This window comes from Pan troglodytes, chromosome 1, assembly GCF_028858775.2.
Source record: "Pan troglodytes isolate AG18354 chromosome 1, NHGRI_mPanTro3-v2.0_pri, whole genome shotgun sequence".
NCBI classification, from domain to species: domain Eukaryota; kingdom Metazoa; phylum Chordata; class Mammalia; order Primates; family Hominidae; genus Pan; species Pan troglodytes.
In genome coordinates, this window is record NC_072398.2 from 33,278,078 (window position 1) to 33,291,409 (window position 13,332).

Sequence of the window (13,332 nt, forward strand, 5' to 3'; positions counted from 1 at the left end):
AAAATGAAATGTGAAATCCTTCCAGAAAAACATCAGCAGACGGGGTCTACTTCTCTAGCATTTAAAATAACTTGGTTTCTAAGAAGCCATACATTTCTTAGACTCTTTGTTTATTTTTGGTGAAATTCAGAAGTCAGTACAATTTAACTTTCATATATTTCAATAACATACAGATAGCTTACCAGCCCGTTTGATTATATGCGTGCAGTGTACCAACTCATCTTTGTCTTTGGCCTTAACTTATGCCTTGTTTTTGACTACATCTTCAGCAGTACAAGCCCTTATGCATGTTTTTCCTCTTATATATAAACCAAAGATTCCATAGCACACAAATATAGAAGAATCAAATGGACCCTTCTAGCTTTATAAGCTGCTGCTTCAGAAACAAGCCCTGTTTCTACATTGCATTTTCCATACTTGTCATATTATCATCAGCTCCTTCTATATCCCAAAAGAATACTAACTACTGATCAATAACCCAGACATGTCTGGCCATGGCCTACATGTGCCCTGGGTAGTTCATTTATTTGTCTTGGTGGATTTGCTAGAGTGGAATTTAATCAATAGCTAATTCATTAATTCTGGTCCTCGAGAATGTAGAGACTGACCTGGATGAAGATAACTGGCTGGGTCTGGCTTTGATAGAAATATGACAAACACTGCAGCTGCCAGCTTCACTAGGTACTGTGCTGACTATGAAGTTTAGTTATTTATTCCCCATAAATGGAGAAACTAAGAAAATAACACAAACAACAAAGATGTTTTATTACATTACTGCTAGTATTCCAAAATGCATCATTTCCAGGCATGAGGCTCAAGGGAAAGTAGAGAAAGAACTCAGATCATGTCTTTTAATGTCTTTAATTGGAACCATGGCAGTTTTTTCACATCCAAATCAGTTTGGGGATGTGTTATTGATGAGGAGTGTGAGGTATAAAGTCTTTGTAGCACTCACAAATAATTGTTTTAAGATTTGCTTCTAGATGCTGAATGAGATCAATGATATTCTTACACACAAACTTTGCAGAAATCTTTCTGATAACAGCATAGGTTAGATGTCTCTAAATGAATGCTAAACCACTATCATTATTAATGAATCTCTATAATTTTTTTTCTTTTTTGTTGTTGTTGTTGAGACAGGATCTCGTTCTGTCACCCAAGCTGGAGTGCAGCTCACTGCAGCCTTGAACTTCCAGGCTCAAGCAATACTTCCTCAGCCTCCTGAGTAGCTGGGACAATAGGCATATGCCACCACACCCAGCTAATATATTTTTTAAATTATTTTGTAGAGATGGGGTCTCACTGTGTCGCCCAGGCTGGTCTTTTGAACTCCTGGGCTCAAGTCATCCTCCCGCCTCGGCCTCCTAAATTGCTGGTATTACAGATGTGAGCCACACAGCACCCGGCATCCCCCTATATTTTTAAATTACTTAATGTGGGGTTAAGTATGGTTCAAGAGGTCAGAGCTTGTGGAGAAAGAGGATTCTCCTTTTTTCCTCACAAAATTTTATGAGGCATGCTATGATATACTTTTTATGCTATGACATTAGATATCAGGGAATCTCTTCTATCCTTGATTTTTTCTGCCTAACTTTTCTCAGTGAATGATAGCTTCAACTGAAGTAATGATTTTACAGTTTTGTAAAATTAAAAGAAAAAATTAATATTTTACATTTAATTTAATTATTTAACATTAAAAGAAAAAATTAAGGCCACATTTCTGTTTGTTTGCTTTAATAGGGAGAGTGTTGGGCTGAAGGATACAGAATGTCAAATCACTTGTTTTCACCTGTATACCAAACTTGCTTACCAATATGGGCAATTGTAGACTATTTTTAATATGAACTAAAATTGTCTGCTTAAATCTTTAAAGGATATGGGTAGAGCCTTGAAAGAGAGAATTTGGACTACACTAAGTGCAATTTGTACAGATCCAATCAATAGCCTTATGGTCACCATGGCTTTTAGGAAATATTACTCTTTTGATGGCCATGAGTTCTGATTATCACATTCTGTTTAAGGAGACCTTAATAGAATAGAGTCAGAATATAGAATGTAAACAGAATAGATAGACAGAATATACAGAAAAGAGAATATTGGGCTTATTCTTGTGGCTCTGCTATCACTATTTTCATTTCCTTACCTCCCTCTTCTTCCCAAACTCCTCCTAACTTCTTTACCTCTTGTAGCTCCCATAGAAACAGCTTGGTCGCTGAAGTAGCCTTTGAGTGCCTTTCAGCAAAATCCAGTTCTTCCTCCTAATTCACTTTAGCCCTCAACTGCCACTTTGTTCCTGGTTCTCTGAACATTCACTGTTTTGTTTTGTTTTGTTTTTGTTGGTTCCATTAAAAACCCACTTACGCATTCTGGGTGTCCTCAGGAAAAAGACTCCCTACCTTGCTCAGGTAGTTCAGTCTTGCAATTTTAAGCCATACTGATGTCTCAAAGATCTCTGGCCCTGTTTTCTTCCTAAACTCTAATCCCACGTACCCACTTGCCTATTGATTTTATGTCATGATACTCACCCACCACTTCCATAAACATGAGATTCACAAGTTAATTCTTATCTAACTCATCATCTTTTCCAACACCCACTTCTGCAAGTGCACCACCATCCTGCATATTATCGAGGACATATATCTCTGAAGTATTTTTAATCCCCTGAGTTTATTAAACATTGATTTTAGTACATTTTCTTTTGGAGCATCTTCTCATATATGTTACTCTTCTCCATTTCCACCACTACCACCCTGGTTCATGTTTTCATCGTTTAAGTTTATATAACCATTTTATGGAGCTGTCTTAATCCAATTAGATACAAAGAGAAAAAAATATCCTTTACTTTTCACCTGCTACTTACTGCCTTAAACACACTGTTTTGGCTATCCTTCCCTCAATTCTCAAATACCCCACAGGAACATCTTATGGCTTTCCAATTATTTTTAGTTATGAGTCTCACTTTGATAATTAAGATTCATGATCAAGTATTAAAAAGTCCATTCCATCACCATCAAGATATTAGTCTCGCATCTAGTTCAAAGATTCTATCATTTCTAAAGCTCAGGCCTAATTGTAGCTTGCTCTTTTCTTCCCTCTTACTCTTTCTTTTCTATTTCATTTTATCCAAATATGTTCCCTTTCAATTTTATTATTTCACTGCCATCACTGTTTGACAATCACACCTCTCCATTGGCAAGTGATGCTTTCTTGGGCAATTGTATGTTTTTCTTGAGAGGTCCTCATGAGAATCTTTGAATAGCCAAATTCCCTCACACAAGTGTTGCCCTTTACAGCTGATCACTTGTGGTGCCAAAAGAGCAGAACATTCCAAAGACTCTTCCTGCTGGAGTCTCCTCATGCCAGAAGGCCACTGTCCTGGGCCATGTACCTTCAAGTTAGCTCAAACCTAGCCATCTTGCAAGGCATCCACTTGGCTCTTGAGAAACTCATCCATCTATGCCATGCTATAGATCAATATTGTGGTATTCTAGGCTTAACCTTTCATTGCAGAACTGCTCTGGCCAATCTCTGGCCACCAGAATTCTCTAACTGAGAAGCAAGCTTTATTTCCTATGCTCATACAGACTGCCAAATTTAAGAGTTCCCTGTCAAGCTGTCCCAAGATCTCTTCACCACATTTTCCTCCAAGGACAAAAGGAGGGAAATGTGTGTTCCTTTTTATTAAAAGAACATGGGTTTTGCATTTTGACTTTTTACCTACTACAATTTATAATAAACATCTCAGTAGGATAATTAAATATTCAATGACTTGACTTGAAAGCAAAGAATTAAATTTGTCATATTACATTTATTTCATCTTTGTTAAAAGTGTTCTGATCATTTTTGATAACCATGATCTGGAATAATATTGAAGAACTTGAGTGTTACATAAATGATTGACAAAAATGACCAAATTGATTAGAAAAAAAGCCTGTGTAAACATAACCAGATAATCTAGAGCTATTTAATCCATAACAATTTAGGTTAATATCTTAGAGTGTATGAAGATTTCTTTTCTCTGGTCAAACAAAAATTTTTTGAAAAAATTGGGAAAAAATATTAGAATGAAATGTTAAAGAATAGTAATGTGAACCTGTCTTCATAAAAATTTGATCTGACTTGCATCATTTTGATATTCACCTGTATAAAGGTAAGTGATATCAAATTATTTTCCCTACACTCCTTTGTATCTTCAATGGTATTTTGTACTTCAAGGGACAATTGGAAGTGATGAGATCTGGGGAGGGTGAAATGCATCTGTAATCCTAACTAGTTGGGAGGCTGAGTCAGGATTGCTTGAGCCCAGGAGTTTGAGTCCAACCTGAGCAACATAGCAAGATCCCATCTCTAAAAATAAATAAAGAAGAAAGTGATGACAACTGTGGGGGTGGCACAATAGTATGTAGTAGTAACAGTAATAAAATAGTAATTCTGCTGACAATATGACATAATTAAAAAGAAATAACTACAACTAGAATGTCTGAACACTTGATGAATTCATGTACCAAATTATGTGTAAAGAACTTCCAGTTCCAAAATGATGACATAGAAGCAAGCTGGCTTCACTCCTCTCCACAGAAAACAGAAACAAATGTACAGAACTGAGATTATCACAGCAATATCCCAGAACTCAAATATGAGGAAAAGACAGTTCCCAAAGTCACAGAGAAGTGAAAATCTCTGAGCAGATGGTAAGAAAATTGGACTTTCATATCCACAACGCCCATCTCCCCAATATATTCAGCACCACGCTTGTGGAAAATATTTTCCTGACCCTTGATTTCTGCACTGGAAAAGTGCGATTGAAGTGGACAGTTTCCCGACCGTCTTAGGTTACCTGGCAGGAGACCTTTACCTGCCTCAACCCACAGGAAGCATCAGGAGTGCCCGAAGGGCTCTATCTCTGTGCGGACATCCAGAGACAATGTGGGGAGATGGGACTACCATCACCAGCCCTGGATATTCTGCTCTGTAACTCAGTAAAAGGAGATGCCAAATCAGAGTGGCTGTTCAGCAGCACCACACTGTAGTAGTTTCGCTCCACAGGTTTCCTGGGCACCAATCCTCAGCCAGCCTCCTCACACTACCAGGATATCCCCTTTGGAACCTCCCCTATTTGGGAAAGGTGGTATTCTGATAGTTTACTGGAGACAAGGCAAACCTGGACCTGAGGCACCATCTAGTGTCAAAAAGGAGGCAGTGACCCAGTGAATTAAAAAAAATGAAAGAAAATGAACAGAAAAATTACAAAGAATCTCTATGCAAACATACCTAAGAAAAACCAAAGCAAGCCAGACAGAGAAGACTGCAATAAATAACTAATCCTTCAATGCAAAGACATAGACATGTATCCGTAAGAAATGGAGAGAAGAGTAATATATGAGAGGATGCTCCAAAAGAAAATATACTAAAGTTGCTGTTTAATAAATTCAGGGAATTAAAAAGAATTCAAAGATACATATCCTTGATAATATGCAGGACGGTGGTGTGTTGGCAGACATACAACTTCTTTAAACAGGGAAGTAGGATCTTCCCAAGCTGACAAAAGCAAGGAAACAGTGACTGACCCGAACAAGATGGTGATAGGTGAACTCTATGACCAAGAATTCAAACAGTTTTAAGGAAACTCATGATCACCAAGATAGTACGTAAGATAAATTCAGACATTTCTCAACAGATTTAACAAAGAGATTAAAATGGTTCAAGAAATTAAAAAAGAAATCTTGGATCTGAGAAATATATCTGCTGAAGTGAAAAATTCATTAGAGGCTCTCAATAGCAAAATAGATCAGAGGAAAGCATCAACAAACTTGAGACAGGCTATTTGAAAATACAGAGAGGTGGGGATAAAAGAATCAAAACAAGTGAAGATCACCTACAAGATATATAGAAAATTACCTGAAAAGACAAAATCTAGGAATTATTGGTGTTCAAGAGGAAGGTAAACAAGAGCAAGAGGCAGAAAGCTTTTTAAAAGAAAGATTAACAGAAAACTTTATAAAATGTAAGAAACAGAAATATCCAGATATAGAAAGGTCAGAGAAGACCAGATTTGATTAAAATAAGATTATTCCAAGGCATATAACAATCAAATTCTTAAAGGTCAGTAACAAAGAGAGGATCCTAAAAGCAGCAAGAGAAAAGAAGCAAATAACATATTTAAAAGCTTCAGTTTGTTTGGCAACAGTCTTCTCAACAGAAACCATACAAGCTAGGAGGAAGTGGGATGACATTTTCAAAGTGCTGAAATAAAAAAACGAATGCCATATAAAAATACTGCATACAATAAAGCTATCCTTCAAATATGAAAGAGGAATGAAGTCCTTCCCAGATAAAAAGCTGAAGTAATTTACCACTATGAGACCCATCTTATAAGAAATACTAAAGAGAGTTCTTCGAACTGCAAGAAATAAAAAACTAATGCACAGAAAGAAAACATTTGAAGGTAAACCCACTGATAAATTAAGTACACAGACAAACCCAGAATACTCTAATACTGTAATTGCAGCATGCAATCCACTCATCACTTCAGTATGAAGCCTAAAAGACAAATTTATCAAAAACAATAGTAGGTACAGCAACCTGTTAAGAGATAGACAACATAAAAATATACAAATTGAGACGACATAAAGTCAAAATATGGAGAAATACAGTTAAATTTTAGAGTTTTTTCATTGTTTCTTTGTTTTTGGCAACCAAGTACAATAACCATACGATCATTTCAATAGATGCTGAAAAAGCATTTGATAAAATTCAATATGGCTTTATTATAAAGTCCCTCAAGAAACTGGATATAGAAGGTGCATACATCAAAATAAAAGCCATGTATGACAAACCTATGGCTAACATTGTACTGAACTGGGAAAAAATGAAAGTCTTTCCTGGAAGAACTGGAACAAGACAAGGATACCCACTTACACTTTTATTCAACACAATACTGGAAATCCTGGTGAGGCAATTTGTCAAGAGAAGAAATAAAGGGCATCCAAATTGGAAAGGGATAAGTCAAATTAGCCTTGTTCACAGATGACATGCTCTTATAATTAGAAAACCTAAAGACTCCACCAAAAACCTGTTAGAACTGATGAACAAATTTAGTAAAGTTGCAGAATACAAACTCAATGTACAGAAATCAATAGCAGTTATACACACCAACAGCAAGCAATCTGAAAAGAAATCAAGAAAGCGGTCCCTTTAACAATAGCTACAAAGAATATAAAATACCTAGGAATCAATGTAACTAAAGGAGTAAAACATCTATACAAGTAAAACTATAAAATGCTGATGAAAGAAATTGAGCACGATACAAATAAGTGGAAAGATATTCCATGCTCTTGGATTAGAAGAATTAATATTATTAAAATGACAATTTTACCCCAAGTAATTTACAGATTCAATGTAATACATATCAAAAGACAAACTACATTCTTCACAGAAATAGAAAAGTATTTCTAAAATTTATATGGAACCACAAAACACCCAGAATAGCTGAAGCAATCTGAGTAAAAAAAAGACAAAGCTGGAGGCATTACACTACCTTACTTCAAAATATAGCACAAACCTAAAGAAACCAAATCAACATGGTATTGGCATAAAAACAAACACATAAACCAATGGAATAGAATAGAGAACCCAGATATAAATCCACGCATTTACAGACAACTCATTTTTAACAAAGGAACCAAGAACTTGCCATGAGGAAACAGTCTTTTTAATAAATGGTGCTGGGAAAACTAGATATCCATATGCAGAAGAATGATAGAAGAGACAGAAGAGATAGACCCCTATCTCTTACCAGATTCAAGAATCAACTCAAAATGGATTAAATACTTAAGTCTGAGACCTGAAACTGTAAAACCAATAGAAGAAAACACTGGGGAGATGCTCCCAGACATGATCTAGGCAAAGGCATTTGTGTAAGATCTCAAAAACACTGGCAAGAGAAGCAAAAACAGAAAAATGGGATTACATCAGGCTAAAAAGCTTCTGCACAACAAAGGAAACAATCAACAAAGTGAATAGACATGCCATAGAATGGGAGAAAATACTTGCAAACTGTCTATCTGACAATGAATTAATAACTGGGATATATAAATAGCTTAAACAACTCAAAAGCAAAAAACAAAAACAAAACATCTGATTAAAAATGGGAAAATGATCTGAATAGGCATTTATATTGCCTATTGCCTATTCAGAAGACATACGAATGGCCAACAGGTATATGAAAAAATGTTCATCATCACTAAAGAGATGAGAATTGCAACTCAAAACCATAATGAAATATTATGTCACCCAGATAAAATGGCTTTGATAAAATAAAAAAGCAGTAAATAATGGATGCTGGTGAAGTTGTGGAGAAAGGGGAACTCTATTTACACTGTTGGTGGGAATGTACATTTGTACAGCCACTATAGAATATTGTATGGGGGTTCCTCATGAAACTAAAAATTGAACTACTGTATAATGTAGCAATTCACTACTGGGTGTATACCCAAAAGAAAGGAAAACAATATATTGAAAAGACACCTGTACTCCCATGTTTATTGCAGTGCTGTTCACAGTAGCCAAAATATGAAATCAACCTAAGTGCCCATCATGAATGAATGGATAAAGAAAATGTGGTACATATACACAATGGACTCTTATTCAGCCATAAAAAAAGACTTAACTCCTATTATTTACAGCAACATGGATGGAACTGGAGGTCATTATGTTAAGTAAAATAAGTCAGGCATAGAAAGACAAACATTGCATGTTCTCTTTCATATGTGGGAGATAAAAAAGTGAACCTCATGAAGGTAGAGAGTAGACTGGTGATTACCAGAGGCCTGAGACGGTCATGGGGAGAGGGAGAGGAAGAATAGATTGATTAATGGATATAAATTTACAGTTTCAATGAAGAGATAAGACCTAGTATTTGATAGATCAGTAAGGTGATTTATAGTTTACAATATCTTTTACATATTTCACAATAGCTAAAAGGGAATAATTTAAATGTTGTTAGCATAAAGAAAAGACAAATATTTAAGGTGATGGATATGCCAATTACATTGATTTGCTCTTTACAAATTATATGAATGTATTAAATTCTCACATGGACCCTGAAATATGTACATCTATTATGTATTGATTAAAATATATTTTTTTAAACTCCAGGCTTCCCCAAGATTGTAATCCACCTGTAATTTAACTGACTGCTAGTAAAGCCTGTTACTTTCAGAGGAAAACAATTCAACCTAGAGACTTTGCAAAGTATAATCCACAATGTTGTGTGTATGTGGGGTGGGGGGGTGTGTGTGTGTGTGTGTGAAGGAACGAGAAAATATGAGAAAATGTAACCCAAAGATTTGAGAGAGAAAAAAATGTGTGTAGACATGGTGACTTTTATCAGAAGTTGTATTAAGGTATCTTAAATTTCAGTTCCTATTACTTTAAAATCTAAAAAAAAACTATAACAGTTATTTCATGAATAAATCTACCAAAAAAATTCATTCAAATATTTGCAATCTGTTTATGTTTATGCATGAGTGCCCAAAAATATCTTCAGCTCTTTTTCTCCAATATTTAACATTTATTCCTGGGATTGAAGAATGTTCCTTCTATTTTACTCTTAAACATCAAAGCAATGAAACCATTAATCCCGCTAATAATGATGCATATTTCTCAAAGATGCCTTTCATTTTCAGATCAGCAACCAAAGGAGTTTCAATTGTCTCTCCAGTTGGCTCTAATGAGAGATGTACAGATGTTAAACCCAATACTCTTCTTAATCATTTTCTTTCGTGTACTTGATTAAATCCTCAAAAGCAAACTGTTCATGTTCTTGCCGAAAATATAGGCGGTCTCACTTAACAGTTATGTTGCACAAGAAAGGGAAGTTATAATGGCATGGAATGTGCTCTACGTGGTATTTTCTAGACTTTACTAGTTCACAAGCTTTTGTGGATAAGTCAAACTCTTGAATGTCACTTAAATGTAATCTTTTCTGTAGTTGATTATACAGAGAATACAAAAGGTATCTGCAGAATGTGGAATTAATTTTGAAACTTTGATAAAAACTTTAGAATAATAGCTGTGGCTGTACAAGTCACCTATGAAACTGTTCTCTCATAGGTGACATTAATTTCCTATCTACAGAGTTTTATTACTGAATGTGTTATGTTTGTACCCCCACAAAACTGAAATAAAAGTTTTCTTTTTTTTAGCAGTCTATGAAAATGTTGAGGTTTATCTTGACTGCCGCTTTTTAACGTAAATATTTGGGCTTCATTGAATTCCTAATATGTGATGTCACTTGGAATTCTGATAGGGTCCAGTAATTTGGCCTGCAAAGACATATTTTACCTTAAAATGAAAGGGATAGTTGAAATGTTATTTTACACGATAGCAAAAAAGCATCCAACATAAGTTGTGAGATTTTTATTGTTTAACTTTTGAAATAGAAGGACAAGGTTCTTATGTGCTTGCTTTATTCCAAAGTATATATGGGAATGCTAATGCTTTATATGTAAAATGTACCCTACAGATATTTGTGATTATTTAATTTTTATGGCTAGAAATTCTAGAATCATAAAAAAAGAACTAATCTTGAATGTCAGAGCTTCACCTATTTTTTTAAAAACAATGAGAACAAAAAAATCATTATAATTTTTATATTTACCTTGTGTTTCACAAAAAGGAGGTTTTCTTTGCTGTGCTACACTGCAAGAATATGTCATGTTCAAATCTCTGGGGCTTTATTAAAAACTTTAACTACTGTCTTCTTATAGAGATTATTAAGTAAATACTAAAGATAGCATAGATGTGTGGTCTAGGCAGTATTTTTCTGGCAAGTAGACCTAAGTGCAGAATTTAAGTTCTGTAACATTAACCTGAGACTAAATCATTTTATTCAGGGTTGTCTCCTCTGTGAACAGCTTTATGTTATGACCTCATTTGCTACAGCAAATGAAATATTAATAGATCATTGAAAATGCAGTAAAGTTTTGATCAGATGTTATACCTTCATTGTATACCAAACCCTGCCTCTCATAAAAACTTTCTACTTGGGTTTAAATTGAAATTATCACTCAATTTTTTAAAATCAAACATTTTCTTTAAGAACATGACAATGTAAACATATTTCTTATGGGACTCTTTAAGTTCTATATTTTTCACCAAAAATCATTTCAGACCATGCTATTTAAAGAGTTATTGAAAAAAAAAGAATCTATTTAGATGAGTCAAAAAATTAAGCAAAGTATGTTTTAAATAAGTTAGTGACTATAAAATTTCTCAATTTGGGCATTTATTTTGACTGCAAGTAACAAAACACCTGACAAAAGAGACTTAAGTAAATAGCTCTAGATATATAGTTGACTCTTGAACAATGCAGGGGTTAGGACTGCTGATCCCCACCCAGTTGAAAATCTGCATATAACTTTTGACTGTCCCAAAATTTAACTACTAATAGCCTACTGTTGACCAGAAGCCTTAATGATAACATAAAAAACTGATTAAAACATAGTTTGCATATATATTTATACTATATTCTTACCATAAGTAAGCTAAAGAAAAGAAAATGTCATTAAGAAAATCATAGGGAAGAGAAAATATATTTACTATTCATTAAGTGGAAGTGGGTCATCATAAAAGTCTTCATCCTCATTATCATTATATTGAGTAAGCTAAGTAGGAGAAGAAAGAGGAAAGGTTGGCCTTGCTGTCTCATAAGTGGCAGAGGTGGAAGAAAATCTACATGTAAGTGGATCTGCACAGTTCAAATTTATTTTGTTCAAGAGCCCGCTGTGGATAGTTGTTGGCATTGGTGAACCAATGCCAAATATAATGGCGGCATCTTTGTGATTGTTTTGGCCTTTCTCAAATAACTGAAAGATGATTGCTGAAGTTGTAGACATCATGTTTAGCAGAAAGAAAGAGGAAAGGAGAAGGTGGCAGCTATTTCAAGAAAGCTAAAATTTCCTAGGAACCTCCATAGGAATCCCATCATGGTGTTCCCGTGGCATCTCTGAGCAGTTATGTTTCATATCACAACTCCTAGGTAAAGTAAGGCAAAGGAGAAGCAGGTTAGAAGTAGGCATTAAGTTGCCACATGTTCTAATTGTCACCTCGTTTACCAAGTCATGTATGTCTTATCTTTGCTTACCAAACAAAATGCTCTGATTTTCTTGATTAGCCATAGTGACACTTGCTTCTTGTCTTTGAAACTGAAAGTAATAAACCACCTCACGCCATGTGTTATTCTTCCAAAAGCTAACATAATTTTGATTGATTTGAAAATATATGATTTCATATATAAACATATATAATTATATATATATTAGTATCTATTGCTGCCACTTTTTACTTAAGACTGATAGCATCAATGTTAAATAGTGTCTTTTCAGAAGTATTGATTATTCTCTCTGTTGCAGATCTCTTCAAATTGATTGGGTGTCTCCACGGAAGCCAAATGGCATCATTCTTGGATATGATCTCCTATGGAAAACATGGTATCCATGCACTAAAACTCAAAAGTTAGTGCAGGATCACAGTGATGAGCTCTGCAAGGCAGTGAGGTGTCAAAAACCTGAATATATCTGTGGACACATTTGCTATTCTTCTGAAGCTAAGGTAAGTCTTTTCTAACTAATCAGTGAACTATGTTTTTCTCACTCAAGACTCCAAGTGAAATTATTAGCTTCTCACACCATGATGTATTATGATCAATATTTCCACTACTCTATGAAGAAGACTCCACGGAAAAGAAAGGATGCTTACAAAAATCATTATCACCCTCATGAGCACTTTAGCCTTCCCATTTTTTATTATCTTCACAAGAAATATAAACTTATTAGAATAGGGTACATCCCAAATTTGTATTTGATTGAGTGACTTAAAATTTTCTTTACAACAGATCTTTTCAGCTACAAATAGGTGTTTGTTTATATGGCACTGATGAGTAACTGTGAGGAGGACATTTTATGATTTGTCAGAAATATTTTAGCATTATAGTCATTTGTAGATTAATGTTCATATTAGATGCGGTTTAGAAATCAGATCAATAATACAGCCAGACGGAGGAGTTTGTAAATGACTTTTATTGACAAACAACACAAAATCCTTAGTTTGAAGGTAGAATTTTATATAATGAAATAATGTTCCTATTTGGCAACAATAGCATCACACATTCAATGGCTAAAGCTACTACTAAATTTATAAGATTTACTGCAAAAGAGCACCATAATTAAGAAAGTGAGTTACTGAAGCAATATGGATCAAAATACAAATTATTATGGCTGACACAAGTTTAGCAGTAGTTATCATCTAAGAAATGCATAAAGCCAGCAGTTA

At 34.7% G+C, this 13,332-nt stretch overlaps 1 protein-coding gene across 1 annotated transcript in view; it reads left to right on the forward strand.

Moving 5' to 3' along the window:
- The window catches only part of USH2A (usherin), a 798,713-nt gene that overhangs the window by 592,048 nt on the left and 193,333 nt on the right, over positions 1 to 13,332 (forward strand). Inside the window, exon 47 of the mRNA XM_016938662.4 lies at positions 12,414 to 12,612. Within this exon, the coding sequence (XP_016794151.3) occupies positions 12,414 to 12,612 (199 nt within the window). The remainder of the gene's footprint in view (positions 1 to 12,413; positions 12,613 to 13,332) is intronic.